Source organism: Micropterus dolomieu, linkage group LG15 (genome assembly GCF_021292245.1).
Source record: "Micropterus dolomieu isolate WLL.071019.BEF.003 ecotype Adirondacks linkage group LG15, ASM2129224v1, whole genome shotgun sequence".
Taxonomy (NCBI): domain Eukaryota; kingdom Metazoa; phylum Chordata; class Actinopteri; order Centrarchiformes; family Centrarchidae; genus Micropterus; species Micropterus dolomieu.
The window spans coordinates 7333677-7357791 of record NC_060164.1 but is presented as its reverse complement, the minus strand read 5'-3'; the positions used below and the strand labels follow the sequence as shown (position 1 = coordinate 7357791).

The window sequence follows — 24115 nt, the reverse complement described above, 5'->3', positions numbered from 1 at the left end:
TTGATGTAATGTCCTTACGACGGCCTAAACAAGTCAAAATGAGGCTCAGTAGTGTGTGTGGCCTGCACGTGGCTGTATGACCTCCCTACAACGCCTGGGCATGCTCCTGATGAGGTGGCGGATGGTCTCCTGAGGGATCTCCTCCCAGACCTGGACTAAAGCCAACTCCTGGACAGTCTGTGGTGCAACGTGGCGTTGGTGGATGGAGCGAGACATGATGTCCTAGATGTGCTCAATTGGATTCAGGTCTGGGGAACGGGCGGGCCGGTCCATAGCATCAATGCCTTCCTCTTGCAGGAACTGCTGACACACTCCAGCCACATGAGGTCTAGCATTGTCTTGCATTAGGAGGAACCCAGGGCCGACCGCACCAGCACCACAAGGGGTCTGAGCATCTCATCTCGGTACCTAATGGCAGTCAGGCTACCTCTGGCGAGCACATGGAGGGCTGTGCGGCCCCCCAAAGAAATGCCACCCCACACCATTACTGACCGACCGCCAAACCTGGAGGATGTTGCAGGCAGCAGAACGTTCTCCACGGCGTCTCCAGACTCTGTCATGTCTGTCACATGTGCTCAGTGTGAACCTGCTGTCATCTGTGAAGAGCACAGGGCGTCAGTGGCGAATTTGCCAATCTTGGTGTTCTCTGGCAAATGCCAAACGTCCTGCACAGTGTTGGGCTGTAAGCAAAAAACCCCACCTGTGGACGTCGGGCCCTCATACCACCCTCATGGAGTCTGTTTCTGACCGTTTGAGCAGACACATGCACATCTGTGGCCTGCTGGAGGTCATTTTGCAGGGCTCTGGCAGTGCTCCTCCTGCTCCTCCTTGCACAAAGGCGGAGGTAGCGGTCCTGCTGCTGGGTTGTTGCCCTCCTACGGCCTCCTCCACGTCTCCTGATGTACTGGCCTGTCTCCTGGTAACGCCTCCATGCTCTGTAACACTACGCTGACAGACACAGCAAACCTTCTTGCCACAGCTCGCATTGATGTGCCATCCTGGATGAGCTGCACTACCTGAGCCACTTGTGTGGGTTGTAGACTCCGTCTCATGCTACCACTAGAGTGGAAGCACCGCCAGCATTCAAAAGTGACCAAAATACTCAAATATCGAAATCAGTATCAGACTTAAAAATCCCATATCGGTCGGGCTCAAATTATTTTATAAGCTCTAAGCATAAATCTTAGCCTGCGCAACACAAAATTGTAAGGTTTTACAAATAAAAATTTGATAAAAAAAAAAGCACAAATATATGCTTTAGAGAATTGCTGGTAGTGATGTAGTATACTGCAGTGTAGTAAGTGGCCTAAAACGTGCACAAAACCTTAGAGTTTAGTTGTTACCTGGACAAACGAGCTTTGAGGTCCCAGAAGTTGAGATTGCCGTCCACGTCCCCAAGCACCAGGGTGTCACCTTTCCAGGCAATGCAGGCGATACTGCCCATACTACCCTGCAACACAGGAGGCACGCACACATTCAGTGAGAGGAGTGAGAGAAAAAATAAGTAAATCAGTCATGTAAGTCATGTATTTGAAAACTGCTACTAATGTTGACCTAAACAATTTTGACAGCATGTATTGATTTTAAGCCTTTAAGCCTGTGTGGATTATTTTCAATTATTTACAGACACAAAATTGTAGGAATTACACTACTACCTATTAATGTCACAAATGAGTTACTGTAGCTGTACCCTTCAAGAACTGAGATAACCTGTATTAGTGCACCATCATCAACATAAAAAAACATGATGTTGTGATTTTATTTTATAGCCAACCAATGGTAGTTAAAAAGTGCAATTGCAACAGCATGAAAACCACCTTTTCCCTCTACTACAAAAACATCGTACTCTCTGGCATTTGATGTTTGAGTGTGAATCAAAATAGGAAAATAAATAAAATTTAAAATATATGTGGCAGCTGAGTGGTAAACAAGCATGACTTCCGAGTTTAAGTATGGCTGCGCCACAAGATCGAGTGCTGATGTGAAGACGTAAAGTGTCAGCTCACCTTCAGCGCGCACGCAGTGGATGAAAGGACAAAACTTTTTAGGAGAGTTTTCGTCAGTTTCCTGACAGAGATATGAAGATCTTCTATCATCCTGAAAGGACTGTAAAACCTTTGGGGTATGCAAATCTGTGAGCAATGAATCTGCAGCCGTCATGAAGATAAGGCTTTAAAATCCCCAGGTAACCCTCCAGTGTCTGTCTGTGTGGTGTGAATAGATGAAGGTAGTGAGCGAGCAAAACACAGACTGTATCACAATGCTGCTCAGAAATGGACTTGAGAATTTGATAAACCATCGTGGTTTTCCTTTACTGTGTGGAGCAAAGGGAATTTAGCCGTCTCGATTGAAAAAATGAAATAAAAATGGATAACTGTTGACGGTAGAAGAGGTATGAAATTGTGCTTTTTTTATTGGCAGAAGAGGCGGGCAATCAACAGTAAACAGAAGGTGCTACCTACAACATAGCATGACTCAGCTTGACACAATTACAACTAGATAATGAATACAAGAAAGTTCCTGAAGCTAAAGTCTTCAAAAAGACGGGTGATGGGACTCTGGGGAAAACAGATGCTCGGGCAGCTAAACACCTTTCTTTAATCAACACTCATAGGGTTCTTTCTTAGTGGTGACACATCAACTTGTAAAGTAATCCATCCTGTAAAACATCCTGCTGCTGTGCTATTACCAGCACATCTTGTAGTCATCCAGGTGAAAAGAAACCCTGTCTTCAATAATAGTTACCAAAAAATAGTTTTTGGTTTTACCAGCCTGGCCATTTTGCTGTCAAAGCAAATTAATAGCTCGGTTACATATAGATGCTTTACAGGTAAATACAGTAATAGTTTCTCTTCCTCTGAGCCTGAGTCACGCTCTGGACCAGTGGAGAGAACACAGTGCGAACACTCACTCTGGGACAAAGTGATGACACACTGATGACACATGTTTAGTTTGTTATCTAGCAAATAAAGAAAGAAAGAAAAAAGGAAAAAGAAAAAAAGAAATCATAAAGCTGTAGAATTTAGCTAAAAACCTTCAGCTTGATTGCATACAGTTTATTACTGAGTGTGGCACATTAGGCTGGCCACTTTTAGTTGTGAAGCAAAAAATCTACTGTATCATCCCCCACACAGGCCCCACAAAAAAACCTGCAGGACACAGAATATAAAAGGGGGAGTGATGACTGAAATTGTGCGGATGCTGGCTAGCAACCAAAAAAGAAGTGTTTCTTTTGACACAATGCAGTTGACTGATCACACAAAGAGGGAAGTAATTGAACACTTTGCTATCATCTTTAGAGTATTTATGACACTGAGAAAGAATAGTACATAAAAAAAAGATTAAACCTTTAAACATAACAGATGATGCCAGGGAAAAAATAAGAGGAGACAGACAAAAGACAAAAAGAAAGGCACTTGCACCCTTTTTTATCTAATATAAAAGTGACACAATCTGTCACATACAATGATGGATGTGGTGTGGAAAAGTCAAGTACAGTATAGAGGACAGCGTAGGTTACAATACTGAGAGAAAGCATGGATTAATAGATTTGACAGATAACACATAGATACATATATTTACAGAGAGAGGGAAGGAGAAAGGCAGAGGTAGAAGTAGTGATAGGAGACATACTGATGCTCGCAGAGAGTAAACAGGGAACAGAAAAGACTCTCTGTGTACCGAAAGGATTAACAAAATATCAGATTGAATGGAAAGGGAGAGAGCTGAAACGGGTCGGATTAGCTTTGTGCAAAAATCAGAGTGGATGACCTTTAGGGGGATAATAAGTAAAAACAGACATATAAAAGACACAAAGTCTCTGGACTCACATCAGGGGGTATTCGTGCACCATCTTTGACTGTGTTGCCCTCTACGGTGATGTGGTAGACCTGCCCGTCTGTGTCAGTGAATACAAAATGCTCCCTGGCTGAGATGGCCTGGCTGGTCTCCGACTTGCTCTCTGCATCCTGCAGGAGACTGTAGTGGAGAAATACGTCAGGGTTTTTTTCACTCCAGCGTGAAATATTTTGGCTAAACATCTTAGTATTCTGCTGCAGACAATTGTAAGGCCAACCAAGGCTAATCGTACCCCAGGGGGTACTGCTACAACTGCTGTTGTCAGGGGAACAATTGTAGAGAAGCTCCACTAATTTGAAAACATAAAAATTATGATTTCATAAAATAAAATCCACATATTAAGATGTCTGTATGTACTGACGTAAACACTGACTTCAGTTGTATGAACATTATTTAATATTATTTAAATATAATATAAAAATACAGATAATCTCAATCTGGTGTTGGAGTGTTAGTCTGAAAAACGTGCCACACTCTGCCTTAGGGCTTTCCATCCTGGCAAAAGGCTTCCAATAACAAGCTGAAGTTTATAACGCTGACCTGATGACTGAGGATTCAACGCTACTCTGCTCGGCATCCGACACCGTCTGCCGAGCGATGGCCTCCCTCGCTGCCATCTGCTTCTTCTTTAGACTCTTCAGGTTGTGGGATGGGGACCACTCCTGTTTACACAGTACATGCAGTTACAGCAACAAACCCCAACAAAGACCCAGACACAAGCACATTTGCTGACAACAGCAAATCATTACAGTGCAAAAAGCAGATAGAGACAGGAGGAAAGGAAAGTGATTTGCACGTACAGTAGATGCTAATTTAAATAAAAACGAGGCACACAGGAAAGCTGTTTTCCCCGGACTTCCTGTCTAGCTGCTGGAGCACTGTGGCTGTAGTCTGGCTGACTCGAGGTTATAATCAATATGGAAATGAGACAGCAATATGTGGGCTGGGGGAGGCCAGCATGTATTATTAAGGTTACTGGCGGTTTTATTTGCACTGTGGAGGATTTTACAGCCCCACAGTAAAGTTTGTCCAGCATAACTCTTCTTTTATGAGCATTTCTCTGGCCTAATGAAGCCACTGTTCTTTGCTGAGTTTGGGGAAAATGCGCAGACTAATCTTTCAAATGGCCCACTCAAACACAAGAAAGGGAAAGGGGTCAAAAAGTATAAGAGACTATTAACAAAGGGAAGAGTCAACAATGGGTGTTATTACAACACTGACGGTGTGTTTTGTTTAAGTAAATATATAAACTGTAGATGTTCAGATATGCAGCTGTGAATTTACATAATACTGTAACGCCTGTTGGCATTTCTGTTAAGTTTCAATTTCAGTATTTGTTGTATTTTTTTCCTGTTGTGTTTACCACTTTGGACTTAAGGATCGGTGAAAGACATGTTTTTTATTAGTGTGTAACTTTGTCAGTACCAATGCAGTAACAGTGGGGAAGTTCTTAGCCATCTCCCGGAGAAGTGTCCCCGTCCTGATGTCCCACAGCTCCAGGGGTTTGTCTCTGAACACCACCACCAGGTACTGTCTGGGGATGGACATCACAAACACACAAACATTCAAACACACACAGTTTCTTGTGGTTTCTGTATTCAAAAAAAGGTCTCTATATCTGGTTGCCGCACAGCGTGAATGTCTAAATCTTGTGCGAGCATGCATTCAGTTCATCAGGTAATGTTTCAGAAAGTTAGTTTTTTGTATTCATATGGTAAAATAAAGTTTTCCTTTCCACAAGAGCTTAAATGCAACAAGGATGAATTTCCAAACTGCCCCTGCTTTGTGCTAAACTCTTCAACCATATTGTAAGTATGCCTTGTAAGTAGGCACATTGTTTACAGCAAGACACAAATGAGCAGCATGGACAAGAACTTTTTTTGCACATATGAACTGGGGCAAATGTGGGTTTATCCCTTGTCCCTATGAGACTCTGAAAGTAGTTTCAGTAAAAAAAAATCTAAAGAACAAATTTAGGTGCAAAATGTTAACGAGTCTTGCTATGTAAGCAGCACATCATTTATCTGCCGTTGTTAAGCAGCTTGTATGTAATATATACTACTTTTATGGCCATGGCTTGTGCACTGACCCTTGCATTCATTGCCTCCACAGCAGCCTACTTATTTCACTATAGAGAAGGGAACATTTGTTGCTATTAGCAATAAAGCAAAAACGCAAGTGTCAGAAGTCACTTAACGTAGGCAGAATAATCAGAGGTGTCACTCTCCAGTATAATACACTATCCGCCTAATCATATTTTTGATGTATACAGAAGACAAGGACTCTCCAACTTGGCTTAGAAAAATACGATGCCCTTGAAAGGAAAGCAGAAGTTAGTGTCAAACACTTTGAGAGAAACTGAGAATACAAATGACAGCTGCTATCTGATAACCTTATAGTTTGTGTATAGTTTTATTTCTCAGAAAATGTGTGATGACTGTAAATGCATGCTCTTTTATTTATTTTTTTTAAATATCATAGTCCCATTAAAAGATGCAGGACTGATAAATACATGAAAAATGACGATTCAAAACTGCACAATATGAATATAGATTCAATGGGCTACTACAACTCTCAATGCTCAAAGACAGAAGGAGAGCTAGAGAGAGACAGAGGTGAGATGGTTCTGGGCCGGCAAGGTGATGGTATGTGATGGCTGTAAATGGTGTATATGTAAATGTGCAGTGTGTGTGTGTCCCAGGTAAAAGCATTAGAAATTGTGTGGTGTTTTGGTATTTGGTTTTGTTGCCGGTGGGGGTGCAACTCACTTGAGATGAGACACTTTAATCATCTCAATGGGTGGCTCATCGTTTCCTCGCTCGCCTCTGAATGCAAAGCATCTGCCTGGAAAACACAACAGACACAGAGGGAGAGACAGAGAAAGAGAGGGAGCGACAGTGAGAGTGTGGGGGAGAAAAGGTGATGATGTAAGGCAGAAGATGGTATATTTCCTTACACCTGTGAGGATTCATCTCATTTCACTTTAGTGTCAGAGCGTCTTGGTTTCATCTGTTTTGCTTGAGTGGGAAGAGCAAACGGCCGACAACTTCTCGCCACCTGCTCTAATCCTTGCCTTTCGTTTGCATTTTTCCACCATACCAAAGTCGACATTATGCAGAGCACCAAGGTGCCCCTTCAAACAAAACAAAAATGCCCTTCAGGTGTCCTATCGCATTTGCCTAAGGAAGTGCTGATCTGGGAGGAGTGTGTATGGCCTGTTTAAAATGTTGAAGTGACAGAGCTGCCTGTGGCGGTTTGGGGGGGTTGCATGTGACCTCCAACACTTGTGTTGAGAGGGCAGTTGGTGTGTACCAGAGGGGACAAAATAGCGGACTAAAGCGTCCCTTTTCACCATGTTGTTTCCTCAGTTATACACAGTGGGAGGGGTTGCATGAAGGCAGAGTGTCAATTATTCCGGCTCATTATTCAGATGATCAGTCTACAGGCTCTAATCAAGTGTCAAATGTGCATTCATAAAAACACACAGGTGTTTGTTCAGCTGCTTTAGGCAAAGGCAACAGGGCGTGCTTTCTCAGTCATGCTCTTCATTTACTGGGTATGATCACTGAAAAGACGCATCAAAGTGCTAAGATGATGACACCTGCCATGATCACGCTTGTATAAATGGTGTTGTAATTATCAAATGTACACACATAATACATATGTATACTGTGTGAGGCAATGTAAACTGAGTTCATTACCACTTCTCAACACCAACCTTCCCTGCAGCACACAAAAAAATCCTTTCATAGATAAAGAATAAGTCCATTCACAACAGCTGCTAACATTGCTGAAGAAACCATATATCACTTGAAATGAGTAAGGCGAACAAGGAAGGTGATTTTTCCTCACAGAGTCAGAAATCTTATCAGAAAATGCTCCCGCTCTAAAGGTCACAAGGTGTCTGCCATAGCAGATTAGTCTTACAGGTGAAGCACAAATCTTTAAGTACAGAATAGATTTTTGTGCTGTTTGATTTGAGGACTTATGCAAAAAAAATCCTCACTTAAGACAAAATAAATAAATAAGACAAACACACACAAGCTGAAGTGACAAAAGTGTGCAAATCTGTATGAAGTCTTCTGAATCTGGCCCAGGATGTCCAGGTCTAGCAGCAATTTAAAGGCTTTAACTGTCATTCAAACATCTACCATTAAAACATTATATAGAAAATATGGAAAGAACACATCTGCACTCAAATGGGTGGGCTGAAAAACTGTAATTCTGTAAAAAGCCTCATCTTTATGTGCTTGTTAAATCACAATCTCTCGTTATTTTATTTCTACAAGTTGTAAATAAAGACATCCTGTAGAAAAGTCATCTTGAGAGTCTTTTTTCAGTATGGATGGAGCTGTTTTCCCCGTTGTGTCCCTTACCATTTTGGTGCTATGCTGGGCTAAACACGTCTCAGACCTATTGTATCTCTTTACTGAATACACACAGATTAAATTGAGATTGATCTTTTCCATCTATCTCTTGATAAGACAGCAAAGTGTATTTCCCAGAATGCTGTGACTAGAGCAAACACACTCACACATCAGAGATGTGAGGCATGACACTCAGCTCTCCACAGCCTTCGTGCACTCCCAGCAGCTACATTTACAGTCAAGGGCACCTTGGAGGATCTCAGTCAGTTGAACTAATTTGAAGTGGCGAGTTAACAGTTAAGTGTGTTAAAGTGTGCAGGCCTGTAACCAAAGCTAATGCTGTGGACTTCTAACTTTGACAACTGGTGCTGAGAGTCACTTCCCTCACCGTCATCCTGAATGAATTATGGATAAAGGTTCTGTGACCCAACCATTATAGTTTTTCTCAAGCCAAACACATTCAATTTAAGTAGACACAACAAAAACAAAAGATTTGTTACATTTTACAAGTGTTCATGAATTATTTGTATTTAAAATTGCCTATATATTATTATTATAAAAAGGGCTGACCCTGAACAGTCTATGATTTGATGCTTCGATGGGTGGAGCCTGATTCGACTGTCAATCTCACAGTCGAAGCTTCGCAGTGAAACAAGGATCATGCCATTTTGGCGATATGGGGGTGCTCAACGTCAAAACGACGTCAACGATTTTACATAGAACTACCAGTTTTCTCCATATAAGTTAATATACAGCCTATTACAATATACATTTCAACGTGTAATGCTGTAAATAAACATGTAAAAAGAATAAAACTTTCAATTAATGTTTTTAAAGTGCATAAATAAATCCAAACTTGTAACCCTAACCCTGGGTCGTCCTGTGCATGTGTAGGCATAGTGTGTGTGTAGGTGCGGAAGAGGAGCACTTGCTGAAGAGACGGAGCACGGAATGCACGCAAAACTCTGCGCAAGGTGAATGACAGGCGAGAGAGAGAGAGAGAGAGAGAAATGGGTCTACAAAAAGCCTCAGTTTAGGTGGAAATTTACAGTGTAAGATGAATGAATAGAGACTGCAGCTCTGCGGCTTCTCCCCACCTCGCAATCGCCACCGCACATAAACACACATGATTCGAATATCAGTCGACTATAGGCAGCACTTGACGATTCTGATTCGACTATGTAAATCTGTAGTCGGGGACAGCCCTAATTATAAATAATTCAATGTGATTCTCATATATTTGCATATATACTAAAAGAAAAGATTTCCACTGAAACTTAACCATCACCTCCTGACCACTCGTTGCTTCCCCTTCAGGTTACTTTCCAATTCAGCCCTCTCTTTCGCGCAAAAACTGAAGCACTGTATATTATCCACTCTCTGGAGGTCACTGCTGGTGCAGTAATTCTATACACCCATCAATGGGCACAGGCAAGGACATAAGTCACTCTGCAGGAACTCATGATAGGATCTCATTTTCAGAGCTAGGCATCCCTTGGTCGTACCCTAACACTGTTTAGTTTGGACCTAATTTGGAGGAGTGTGTTAAGTATCCCCTGGGGGAGAACAAGAAGAGTCTCTCAGAGAACCACATAGACAGAAAAAGACAAATAAAAAGAGAGGCCAGAGAGTGAGAGAGACTGAAGTGTATACTCTCTTTGCTGTTAAGGCTGCAGGAATCCTGAACAAAACAGAAACCTCAATAACAAAAATGCAATAGAAAATTGCTGGTTGGTACCTTCAGGTAAAGGGTACAGGTGTGTGTGTGTGTGTGTGTGTGTAAGCCTCTAAGCCTCTCACCAGTAGGCAGGTCGACATGCTGCAGTTCATTTCGCACGAGGCCCATGTTGTTGGGAGCAGAAGTGGCAAAAGATAGGAAACTGGTAAGACTCACCCATTCAATCCCCCTGTGGAATAAAGACACACACACACGTTTTAATTAAATGAATAATATTGCTATCCAATTTTTGCAGAGTCAAATGTTCCTCCACCACATCCTAGCAAGATAAATTACACCTAAAACCTCTACATAAGATGTAAAAATGCACAGCAAATCAAGCCAGCAAGTGTGAGATATGAATTTTTCTGAGAAGTGAGCCCAGCTCAGGGAGCACAAACTCCACCGTAATGAGATGGTAAATAGCCACATGATTAATTAGTCGATTTCCCCACTAAAATGTAAATGAGATGCTAAGTAGCCAGCCCTCTTTTGGCATGGCTGTGCTGGGGCAAGGGCTGCTGGGCTCATTTCCATAAAGCACCTCTGCTCTCCCTTCCACAGAAAACACACAGCTTTGAATTTAATGTTGAACGTCACAGCACTGGAAATAACAGCAGTGCCCTACATGCGTCTATGCAGGAAGGGAGAAAATCTAATGGAGGTATTTTCAAACAAAAAACGAGGGGTTTAAATACACCAAAGCAGTGTGCAACATCACGTAAACTAAACAGTGTGGAAGTGCTTGCACGTGTTAAATAATATATGCCGAGTGTGAGCACAAGGTACAGTGGTGTTGAGTGAGAGATGACGAGCAGATGAAAAGACGGCTTTTGAGTGTCATGACTGTAGAGCAAATTCACAGTGACAAACTGACACGAGAAACCAGGCAGAGGAAACCACTGCCTAATCACTCGCTTTAATCCACACATACGCACATGCAGGAGTAGCTACAGACATTTGAAGTAACTTATGTTTGTATTGCGTAGCTCATTAAAGTTTGTTGGAGTTTTGAACTTGTGGATACCAACTTTTCTCTCTTCTCATTAGAGAAAGTCTAGCTCTGCTTCAACGGATGGTGTTTGCTCCCAATCAATCTCTTAACAGCATTAATTGATTTAGTCTCGTGCTTAATTAATCCTGGTGAAATAGTTTTGCTGCTCATTAGAGAATAATAACTAATGACTCACAGCCTTAGTTGATGTTTGGCTGTTGCATTGTGGGGCGTTCAGAAGGTGGTGCGACATTCTGACTTGATCCCTTTTAAGTGTGGCCTGCCTCACAGACCATTTAATTACGGTCTTTAATGTCCAGTATGTTACAGAAGCACAGCAGGAGAAAGGAGTTTAATGGATAACAAAACTGCAAGCACATCACTATCATTTCCCTTTATGACACAGAGCTCCCTCTCCTCATTCTTCAAATCGGCTAGTGATCGGCGAAAATGAAAACTCTTTAGTTTCCAGTATGTACCGGGTCAGCTAGTTGAACGTCCGGTCATTCATGAATCCTTGACTTTTCCCCACTCCTATTCACGTGCTCCTCGGATGGTTGTTCTTCCAACTTCAAAGTGTTGAAGTTGTAAAGTGGAACCGACATGGAAGCTAGAGAAGTGTTGTATTTTATTGGTCAGTAGCATTTCAATAACACGAAAAGCAAAAGAAACGGATCAGATGAACCATGAAATATGACTGACAAATAGTTTTTCAGATCATTCTGACACCACATAAATGCAGCGGCAGCACAAGGCTGCAGAGTTAATGGTGCCATCTGCTACTAGCTGGCTCAAAAAGAGACCGATCACTAGTCAGTGACATTTCTTTAACATCGTATTGAGTTTACAAAGCCTCCCTAAATACAAGTGGGATGCTGAATCAGTGTATTAAAATTATTATTTTTCTTTATTAATGTATGGTATGTATGTATACATGGTGTTTGGCAATGCAATGAAGTTTTGTGGGGTGGGCAGCAATATCTGTCACTGTAATGGAGTGACGCCGCAAAAAGTATAAAAACTTTTGAAAGATTTGACACATTTACTTGTATCAACTCAAAGGAACCGATACTGTGAAAAGAATCAGTCCGCCCATCACTAACATCTACATGAAAAAGTACTATTACAAGAGTAGCGTAGCTCCTTTAAGGAACAGGGCAGTGCGTAATGTCTGTGAGTGCGAGTGGCAGAAAAATGATTATGCATGCGGGCAGGGGAGAGAAAAAGGTTAGAAGTAAGTAAGTGTAGGCTACAGTGTGTCAGGACCAAGAAAACTGTTTCTCAACTGCTGGAAAAGTGAGGGGGGTTAGCCCTAGCAAACATCTCCCCTGTGCTTCCGACTACGGTCTGGAAGCTATGCAGGAAATGCTCAGTGTAACATTAGCTAAATTTATAGGAACGTTACTTACTTGACTAAGCTTCATTACTACCTACTTGAATTGAAAAACATACTATTTTCAGCTATCCCTGTGGTAACACCTCTTAAAAATGCAGGAGGATAAAGCTTTTCTTCACACACTCACAGTCACTGTTGCCAGGTGACATCAAGGACAACAAGACAAACAAATACTTATACAACTGAGCATGGGGAGTTTACACAGAGGTCCAGGGCATGGAGGTGTTCATACAATGCATTACAACAGGCATTCAACAGAGTCTCTACAATTTATCACCTTCAATCTGTATCAGATAGAAAATTCTGATGTTGAGTTTCATAACTAAATAGCTTTTAATTGTGTTGGGAGTTTTGTCATTGATTCCTAGAAATGTCATCAACAGCTGTTCAATACTTTCCCGCTAACCCTGTTTTTATTTTCTATTTTCCTGGTTCAAACGCAGAAAGAGGGATCTTCCTAATTTAGAATACAGCTATTCCCTGAACGGCCCCGTTGGACATTAAAGGAACAAAACAGAAGAACATTTGGCTCAATTTCAGCCACGTATCAAGTAATTTATTCCAAGTGAGAATGGAAAATATTTATATGCAGCATTTATTTCACATTTCTCCCAGTAGTCATTTTGACTTGTCATAGCAGGACAAACAAGTGTAACTAATAACATTTATGATGGCTCTGTTCTGCTAAGGTGTTCCAGTGAGCCAGCATGCACAATATCAGAGCCTCTTTTAGTAACCCCTGTGTTTGACAAGTCAAAATGTTTACCGTGACAAATGGGTATATCGTATAAACTTTGCTTGGTAAACAAGATCTAGACGTTATATTGGTTTCATTTCTAATTCTCGGAATTGGCAATGGTAGTATATTTGTTACTGTTAACTCGCCAAATACAAAACCCACTTACTTACTTACTTTATCTAAGTATTACATCAGCAGCTCTGGGTAGATGTGTAACATTGGACATCACTAATCTGTCACACTTCTCTCCTTCTACCCCAAACACATACACAAACACACACACACACACACACACACACACACAGAATGAAATACAGGCCTGTAATGCCATTTATTGAGTTGTTGTGATGAATGTATCTGCACGGTACACAAAGCTGGTCCCATTTTTCAAGTGCATCTAAGCTCCCACACTTCGCAAAACAATTTCACCATTCACTTATTTGTTGGGATAAACATACCAAGGCAGCTCTGCATTATTTTCATCAGCTCCTTGCAACTGTGCAGGGTTTTTTTTGTTTTGTTTTAAGTGTGCTGTGGTTTGATCAGTGTTGGGAGTAACGCGTTACAAAAGTAACGCAATTACAGTAATGTATTGCATTTTGCTGTAACGCAGTAATAGAACGCATTACTAAAAAAAAAAAAAAAAATGTAATATTATACCCGTTACAATCTCAGTAACGCATGTTACAACACATTTTAATGTGAAATTAAATGGTGTTTTGTTTTTTTTAATTCACTAACACCGAGAAACATTTCGGCAGCAGATAAACAAATCCATGACTTAAAGAGTAACGTTATTTCCTGTTGTGGGAATCTGACGGTCGAGACTGTAGGCAGGGTGCTAACTACAGGGCAGCTCGGCTCCTTTTAACAAGACGGTAGTTCCCCTGACGGATCGTGCATAAATGGACTTCTATAGGCTGGTGTTTGTGTTTTAACAAATTACTTTCATGATCAGAGAGGCTGCTGTCAGCTCATCCTGACCGATCCTGTCGGAGTTTTGGGAGATTAAAATAATCAATGGCGTTACGCTTCTGTACCTAATGCGAAAATGCGCACAGCGTCTTTCTTAATGAGAAAACGATTCATCCTATTTCACCCCCGCTATTAATCAGAAGGTTAATTTTTATGACCCACCCAATCCGCGGACATAACTCTGCACATTACTAGAACCCACCTACACAGTACATCTTACTATAAGAATAATGGGCCAATTAAATAGCAGTAAAAGTAACGCAAAAGTAACATAAAGCATTACAATTCAAAGACAGTAATATTGTAATATAATTAACTACTCTCAAATGACAGTAATTAGTAATCTATAATGTATTACATTTTGGTAGTAACTTGCCCAACACTGGTTTGATACACAGTTTGTGGTGCCAGGATTTTTCTGTTACGTTCACCACTGTACATTATATTTACATTTACTCATTTAGCTGACACTTTTTATCCAAAGCGACTTACAATTGCTATATACTGTATGTCAAAGGTTGCACACCCCCCTGGAGCAACTAGGGGTTAAGTGTCTTCCTCAGGGACACACAGGTGGATGTGTCACAGTGGAAATTGAACCCGGATCTCCCACACAAAGGCATGCGTCTTATCCACTGGACCATCACCACCCTGTACATCATATATCAAAAAGGTAACCAGATTGTCACTTGGCAACATGAAGCATTTTCATTTATTTTTGTTTTTAAATATACCTTCAGTGTTTCACTTGTAAAAAGAAACAATGCTACTACTATCTGCTTTGCGTTTGGCTTGTCAAAAAAGCTCAATTAAAGGTTTTTCCAGCATAGAGAATTAGGAGGTGACCGACTACCGCTACCACACCCCGACAAAACTCAGGTGTCTTTGCGGTAAACGCTATTTTCTAACAAGTGCTTTGCATTTAGTGGATTTCTGTCATTTGCATAGTGCACTGGGAAAGACGGCAAAACGTCCACAGAGGAAGAGCCGTGAGATAGCCAGTGAAATGTAAAGAAAGTAATTTAAAAAAAAATGTTTTAATCAGTTTTTTCCCCACTTTAAACAGACATCTGGAGAACCTGATATTAGTTCATTACAATACCTACTTTTGAAAAAAATGACCACATATAAAAGCAAATTATTTAAATTAGGAAGCAAAATAAGTATTAAAAAAACTATAGCCAGTCTTAAAGTGTTGTGATAAAAGTGCGCGATGGGATGAATTAAAATACATACAAATACATTGTTTAATGCTTCAATAACAGGAGGAGCATATTTGTGCAAATAATATCTTGCCACCAAAGTCAAACTGTTTGACAAGATATTTAGTATATCAGTATTTGAGGTCATGTTCTCAGTCTCAGACATAGCTTAACCCTGTCATGTGACATGCTTCAGTAAGAACTAATATTACTAGGACCACTATATTATGTTATATTTAATTTAAGCAACTTGCTTTTTGTAAATTGTGTAGATGAACATGTTAGCTTGTTGTATTTAATATAATGTTGAGCAGGGGACCTTTTGTTTTTTTAATAAAACATGCAAATTTTCTTCATTCATATAATGAGATGTGCATCTTTATTTCTTCGAGTAAAGAATACCATACTCAGCCGAAGCACCCTGAGAACATGAACCAGATAAAACCCCTATAAAGCAAGCTAAGGAATTATTTCTCTTTAACACACAATATGGTGATCTAATTACGTGATTGCCCATTGCCTCTGCAAACTCTAATGAGCCTGAAAACAATCAACAGAAAATCAATCAACCTCGTGCTGACTGACTAGCCACTGGAGTCTTGTTCACCAACGGGGGCTGAACTAGGGATGCACCGATCCAACTTTTTCTGTACCGATACGATACTGATACTATGTTAGCTCTCCTAGCAAAATGTTTGGGTCTACTGGCATACTGCTGATGCATAGTGTCGTACGTGCGTAATTGAATAGATCGGCCCACTTGTTACCGATATCCAGCTATTAGAGTAAGTATCAGGCCGATATCCGATATCAGAATCGGATCAGAGCATCTCTGAACTGCTCACTCTGGAAATGTTCAGCATGGTTGTGCACATTTAACTACACAGAAACAAATATCTTACCTGACTTCACAAGAGTGAACGCTGAGTTCTTTGTGGAGAAGACCACTGGTCAGGTTATAGACTAGTACAGACCCGTTGCTGGTGCCTGAGACGAAGAGACAGAGAGCAGTGCATTAGAAATATGACACAGAAAGACAAGAAGTCACAAGCCGTACTATTCCTTATCTTAGCAGCATCTACCCTCCAGCAGGATCAGACAGACGGTGTGTCAGTGTGACAACCCTGTGTGTTCCATGCCACTGCAGTAGGTTTGGATAGAGGCAGCACATCAAACCCTGTGTCACTGAGCTCACAGCCTGGGAACATTGCACTGTTTCATCTGCTGCTGGGAAAATAGCACTACAATTCCATTCCTCCCAAAACTCCACCTGATTAAATACTGTAGGTGACATTTGACACTGTGATCAGAGGCTCTGAGGTGGTTTGACAAAGTGGTGTTTTTTCACTTTTGTTCATACCGCAACAGAGAAAACCAATAAACAGCAGAAAATAACTTAAAATCATTGTGCATCTTTTTCTGCAAATGCAGAGAAAGTTGAAAATAATGTATATGTGTTCTTTGCTCAAGAGTATCCTGGCAGTGATGACTTAAAATAATTTTCTGGAGATTTGAACAAGTGATGTTGCATCTTAGCTTTGGGCTTTAAAAGATCATTTTGCTTATTTAGCAGATTATATAATGTGTTATATGTTTTTGGAACTGAGTACTGTGCACTGTTTTGTATTGGTGATGATTTCTAATTTATCTTATTAAATTGTAGCAAAACAAATAATAAAAGCCCTTATTCACACTTCCAGCTTTGAACCATAAAAAGCTGACATGCTATTTAGCATATGCATTTTTTAATGATTAGAAGAGCTTTTTCATGGTTTTATAAAATGCCATGGGCTAATTTTACATTACTGTGAAAAACAAGCAGTTATGAAAGGCACAAAACAATTGAGGTTATAACCTAAGCAAGGAAGCTAAAAGACAGCTATTAAAATAATTACTCAAATCTAGAGCATGGCAAAAAAAACAAACAAACTCTGCAGCAGATGTGAAAGCAAGTCAAAAATCCAGTCTCACTTTCCAGACGTTCTTTTTATTATTGTGGTGAACACGGGCAGGTGCAGGAGCACATTTACTTCTATAATTATCCTGAGTATGATGGACTGTGCCCAGTCCCTCTGCAAAAGACTGCTCAGTCTGCACTGGGCTTCAGCGAGGCGACCACATGCTGACACAACATCTGGAGGTGGTGATAGGCAGCGGAGTATTAGACATCAGTATTAGACAGTGTGTGGTGTGCATGTGTGTGTGCGCGTCTTTCCCACCTTCTCTTTGTGTAGATGGCATGTGTGGAAGTGTAGGATGTTCCAGAAGTAGTGGGTGGATGGAGATAACGGAGAAAAACAGTATGAATGTTTAATTTATTCGCGATGATCAAGAAGAAGCTGCCCCGCCATATGGCCAGGTGACGTGAAAGATGAAAGCTGCTGATTTTGATTCTGGGACAGATACTTCAAATATGACAGCAAATAGAAAACTGCCAGTTTACCCACAACATGGGACATAAGAATCAAAAGCCAAATTCAGGTCAGACAGACATACCAAAAAGATGCAATGTATGAGTAGCACTGTGGAGTGTTTGGCAGTTGTTAAGTTATCCCTCTGTAGTTTTTTCCAAGACGAATGCAAAACAGCGCTCTGTCACTTTTATACTCATTCAGCTATTGTTAAAACACAGCAACCTGGTTTTGTTTCGTCCATTGCACGGCTTCATACCCCACAGGGAGCGTGTATTGTCTGATTTTGTTGACTTGCTCAGATTTTGTTTATTTTATTCTTGATTTTTGTGCTTCTACCATGGGAAAGTAGGCTATGTAGTTTCTTTTTTTTTCTGTTTTAACTGTGTTTATTGTTGAAATATGATTGGGAGTCACCACAAGGTTGTTTTATTTTTAAAATTGACCGGATTTGTCCACACCCTTTCTGACTTACAGCCCGCTTCAATCTGCTCCGTGCAGCTTGACATGGCTTTCGTCAAAAATAGATTAGACATGTACTGTTCTCTGTTTCCTTTCCCTATGCTAAACTAAGCTAGTATCAATCTTCTTATCTAGCTGTTGGCAAGAAAGTGAAGTTAATGTCTGCTTCACCATGGAAATTATTTGGTTATCTCAGTTGTTCCAATAAATTCAACTTACTAAAGGTGCTGAACTTGTGAGACACTAAGTTTTGTACATCCCTGGCACTGCAAAATTCTGCAACCGATTACATTTTTTGTTTGTTTTCTATACATGCAGTCTGATTTCCCATCTCCCCAAATAAATGACTTATTAAAATCCTTCACCAAATGATAGGAATTTTTGTATTATTTGGTGCACTAATCTTGATTGTAAAGGCTCATGCACACTTTCAGTTTCTTGTAGACAGGTGTGTAGGATAAAATATACATAGGCAAGAAAAGAGAGGACTTCTCACACTGTCCTTTTACTTGCAATAAACTAGTTTAGAGATACAACATTTTGGTCCTTAGACCATTCAATCAGTCCCACAGTCAGTGTGCATTTAGCCAATTAGAGGCAAATCTCGCCATAGAAAACTGGACATTCTCTTTTTTTTGTATTACCTCCGTCGAGGTTCCAAGTGAGCTAAGGTAACACCAAAAGGTGACGTGAAAACACAGCAGACTACGTATTGGTCAGACAGATCCCCGTCTGGTGCGCGCAGTTTTATGAAAATTGATAGCGGATCGAAAATGTGCTCAAACGTTTTCGGAGTTGAGAAGTCCACAAGTGCCAGCCGGGCAGTCGCACTCACAGACCTTTCTAGTCTCACAGTCACACAGACCATTGCAGCCAACACAGCAGACAACTCCCACAACAACGGCATAGGAAAGGCACACAGTTGAGTAATGCTGAAACGTTAAATCAGGAGACATCTGGTGCCTGTGGGTCGCATGTGTGTCGCACAGAACAGAAATGCCTACAAACCCTTGTACGAGCCCACAGTATGAAAAATAAGTGTGAGAAAGTTAAGATAAGAATACGAAAATGTTCTTGCTTGAGGCCCAATGTCTGCGAAGATCCAAAATCTTCCCATCTCTTCAGTAACAGGACACGGTCACAACCTCTAGGTGGCACCTTAAAGCAGCAGAAGGGAATTATTGAAAAAATAACTTTTTATCCTATTTGCTAACACTGTCACAATAGCCTGACAGTAGCACATGAGATAATTGGTCATTTTCTTGATGGCACTTGCAAGAATCCACCGCACCGGGGACAAAACACCCAATCAGAGCCAGGAGCAGTCTCTAATGCAGTGTCACTCACTGCTGGTGCACCCGCTGCGTGGGGAATAACGTTTGAGGGGAGACAGTGGTACAGTAGCCTCTAAACCCACTCTTAAATGTTTTCATAGCTTTCCCTGAAGCCTGGGGCGCTCTGCCCTGAGCCGCGAAGCATTGGAGGGGTGTCTTTGAGAAGACGAGTCGAAGTGAGAGGCACCGTGGTCTTGGCGAGACTCTCGCAAATAAAACTGCAGAGCAATCCAAAATCTATCTAAATGTATCAACACACAGCACAGCTGATGACAGAGCTGGTCTATCCTCTGTTGAACCAAACTGTACAAATAAGTGTGAGGTGGCAGAAGATAATGTATACTCTAAACTGGACGCTTTGAATAGCCTTTTGTTTTGTGGACTGCAAACATAATGGATATTCCCTTTGACAGACCAATGGAGCTGAGAATGAGAATCAGTCCATCTAATAATTGTTTTGCGGTTTGAGGTGCATGCCTGAGTAGCTGCCTTTATATCAGTACATAGGTGTTATTTCTCAAATTTTGACGAATTTATGTCTTTGCTTTGTTGAAACTTTGTTCTACTGTTATTGCAGTTTCATTTTGCATCAAATAATGCAGGAAAGAATTGCTGTCAGGCAAGCATGGATAAACAAATTAAGCCTTCCACCATCAGATGATTAGGAATGGATGTTGGTTTGTCTGTTTGTTGTTATTGAAAATGAAGGCTCTGGGCCTTGTACCTATTTGTAATGGAGCTGTCAGGTCTCACACAGATTACAGTTTTTTAAGACAGGAGAACAGTAACGATTGCTTCTGGGAAGGTAGGTAGGCTGCACAGCTTATGTAACCTTCCCTTTAGAGGCAAGTGCCAGGAAAGACTGACAGAGGGGAAACGTGAGAGACAGAAATACAGAAAACAGATGGGAATCCCTGCCTTCTGTGTAACTCTAATGAAAGTGTGGCTGGCAATTTCAACCACCAGTGCTTTCACACCATCAGCAATGAGCTCATCTCTTGCTTTATTTGCACCTAGTGGAAGGTGTAAAAACTCGGTTTCACTTGGCTTTTCCTCTGACTGGTGTCGCCTCACTGAGACTCAATAAGTCCCCCTTTTAACTCAGCTACACGTTAGGGAGAAACCTAATGCAGACAGATCTGCCAAGCACTCATCCATGGGTCGCTCCGGATTTAGTGATCAGGTGCATTCTCTGGCTCTTGGTAAACAGGAGAAGTGACAGATGCCAACACCTGCCAGAACACCTGTCACTGTACCAGCATGACAGTATCAGATTTCAAATATGGTCATTTCTAATGTTATTGTAACTTCTACCTTTCTGCAATAGCATATTTATTATTCCCAATTGTGCTAATATAAGAAATTGGCTACATACATACATGCATATATACATACATACACACACACACACACACACACACACACAAGCTTCAAGATACTTAAACATATGTCAGCTTTTAAATTGCCTGGACATCGCCCCCACCTTTTAACAGAAATATAAATCCCCAATGTAATTATCCAGCACCCCGAACTTACTATTCACAAGCCAGCACACAGGAAGAAGAACAAAAGGCAGATTTCAATAATGCAGCAAGAGACTGTTTAACTACTTGACTCTGCAAGCTGACTATAGGGACCTGACAAATGATGTGCATAGAAAACTCAATCGCCCTGCTCTAGTTTTAGATTCAAAGTGCCACTGGGAACCAGCTGTGCCGAGTAAAGCCCACACCATATGTGGCGTGATGGGCTCCTACTGCACCCGCTCCAAAATTCACAGACTGATTGGAGAAAAAAAAAAAATAGACAGGTCTCTGACTGAAAAGTGTTTTTGAAATGGCTTCTTTTAGAGAATTTTGTTTTTTAGGTAGAGATGCCCTGTTACTTTTAACAAAACACACCTGAGGCAAACCTGTAAATAACAGATGGACAACAGCAGTGATCATCCCTTTAGGCCTTTTAGAACTTTAGCCTGGCAGTCATTAAGTAATAATGTGTAGTGAACTTGTCCCACCACTGTGGATGTGATGCACATATCAAAGTGACCCAGTGAAAACATCTCTCGTTGTGTTGGGTGAAGGTGTTATTATTCATCTGCTTGTCTGAGGGTCTGAGGGAGGCAATGTATCTTTGAGATATGATTAATTTATGTGGGCTACGTCAGGGGACTGAGCAAAGCCTATTTTTCAGCTTGACAACTAAACTGAAGGTTTGCTGCTTTGGGGAGTGAACAACAATTCACCTGGGCCTTAAATGGAACTTGGTGCCCAGGCATGAGTATGTGCGCACACAGACAAACACTCACATAAAGCAAAAACAGCCAGACAAACAACAGAGTCACATCGATACATGATTCTGCTCCCATATAAATTGAGACTTTCATAATGTTATGTATCATTACTGTGGGGAAGACAAGGGAACAGCATTTGAAAAAAATTGCTATGTTGATCTAAAACAAATAAATCTTTAAACTATACTTTATTATATAATAACAAATGTTCACTGCCTCTCACTTTCTCGCCTAGCAGCTGTCTCGGGGAGTAATAACAGAGGCTGATATTTTAGATTAAGTCTATGCTTTTTGCATAATTTGCTGAGACCATAACAGTTAGATTCAATGTACTGCTACTTACTCACTTTCAGCCTCAAAGAGAAGAATTCACAGCAATGACCATACTGATGTGTACACTTCATTTGAGAAATCAGAGCATTTTTAAACTCTAAGATGAGAATCTGCAAGGATTCAACAAAAGTGTTAGCAAGTTCAAGTACACTTTGTAACCTTGTAACTTTCTGCAACCTTAATAGCTTACATTAATTGGACTACAAACAGTAAAATAAAAGATAACATTTAAAGCCAAATTTAAATTACAACAAACCTGACCTGGAGATTCTTCCATTGACGCTGACAGGTGCCTTAGGGAGTGCATATGGATGAGTATATCTCATAAATGTGTTGCTGTTCTGAGGTAAAGACCTGAGTGACTTAATGCTTGCCTTCATATCAGTAGCTATTAATTTCCTGTTTTGTGATAAACCAATGTTTGAGGTCTTGCTCTGCTGCAATTCATTTCCAGTGCTTATTATGTCTTATTTTTCAGACCCCTACCACAAACGCATACTGATAAAGGGCATGTAGGCGATTAAAATGTGTAGCTGTAGCTGCATAATCATTCAGCCCTGTGCCCTCCAAAGCACTTCTTCCTCACTGGGTGTTTTGTGCTCTCATTACTGGTCAGCAACATTTCATAAATCCAATCAGACAAGTATTTTTTTCTCAACACCCAAATCTGTTGTCACAGAGATGCACGATACAGTAAATGAGTACAGATACCACCCAAAAACATCTCTATGCAAAATATTGGCTTTCATACTGAATAACAATTTCACCACCACCACCACTAGGCTGAATCATTGATACAAGGCAGGATGGATCCATGCTTTCATGTTGTTTACACCAAATTCTGACCTACCATCTGAATGTCGCAGCTGAAATAGAGACTCATCAGAGCAGGCAATGTTTTTTTTTATTTTTTTTATTGTCCAGTTATGGTCAGCCTGTGCGAATTGTTGCCTCAGTCTCCTGTTGTTAGCCAACAGCAGTGGCACCTGGTGTGGTCTTCTGCTGCTGTAGCCCACCTGCTTCAAGGTTCAACGTGTTGTGCGTTCAGAGATGGTATTCTGCATGCCTTGGCTGTAACAAGTGGTTATTTGAGTTACTGTTGCCTTTCTGTCATCTCGAACCAGTTTGCCCATTCTCCTCTGACATCAACAAGAAATTTTCATCCACACAACTGCTGCTCACTGGATATTTTCTATTTTTTGGACCATTCTCTATAAACCCTAGAGATGGTTGTGCGTGAAATAATAATGCCCGTCTGGCACCAACAACCATGCAACCTTCAAAGTCACTTAAATCTCGTTTCTTCCCCATTCTGATGCTCGGTTTGGACTTCAGCAAGTTGTCTTGACCAAGTCTATGTAAATGCTTTGCTGCCGTGTGATTAGCTGAATATATATAAAATTTAATTTCTCATTTTTGACACACAAACACAAATACATTTTAATTACGCTTTAATTACTTGTTTATGGAAATGTATAGGGTTGATTGTTCTTATGTAGTTTCTATGATGCTTTGGCAATATTGTTGTTATACATTCATGACAATAAAGCTAATTTGAATTGAATTATATATATTGTAGTGAACAATGGTGTGGATTTGTGCATTTTACATTGAATAAATTTGGAGCTACCCTAAATTCCTTTCTCCTCCCCAGAGAAGAAGGGGAGGGGTCAAAGTTGCTTTCTCTAAGTGCTATCCCGACCATAAAACTGGCACCTTTTTGATTCCGAAGCTGATAACGCGGGGCCTGACTGTTAAACTGACAAAGGGACACGAGCCAGCCATTGGCATCTCCCTGAACAGCCTATCAAAACTGGCCCCACCACACACGTTTCCGTGGCAACTGACCTTATTCTTTGTTTTATTACCACATCAAAAAGGAAAACCCCTGTCTCACCTAAGTGTGACATGGTCCAGACACTGAACTTTGGATGACAGAGGACTGCAGTCTCCAAATACTCAAAGCATTTAATTAAGTTAATTAAATCTTTAGTTGCCTGAATACGTTTGCCTCTATTTGAGTAGTTATGTTGACTG

The 24115-nt window shown here is 40.8% G+C and overlaps 1 protein-coding gene across 1 annotated transcript in view; it reads right to left on the bottom strand.

The window, feature by feature from the left end:
• Positions 1 to 24115, bottom strand: part of wdr11 (WD repeat domain 11) — a 71350-nt gene that overhangs the window by 23891 nt on the left and 23344 nt on the right. The window contains exons 11-17 of the mRNA XM_046070257.1: positions 16151 to 16235; positions 10026 to 10132; positions 6627 to 6702; positions 5284 to 5392; positions 4399 to 4520; positions 3831 to 3978; positions 1344 to 1450 (exon numbers count right to left, since the gene is read on the bottom strand). Coding sequence (XP_045926213.1) covers positions 1344 to 1450; positions 3831 to 3978; positions 4399 to 4520; positions 5284 to 5392; positions 6627 to 6702; positions 10026 to 10132; positions 16151 to 16235 — 754 coding nt within the window. The remainder of the gene's footprint in view (positions 1 to 1343; positions 1451 to 3830; positions 3979 to 4398; positions 4521 to 5283; positions 5393 to 6626; positions 6703 to 10025; positions 10133 to 16150; positions 16236 to 24115) is intronic.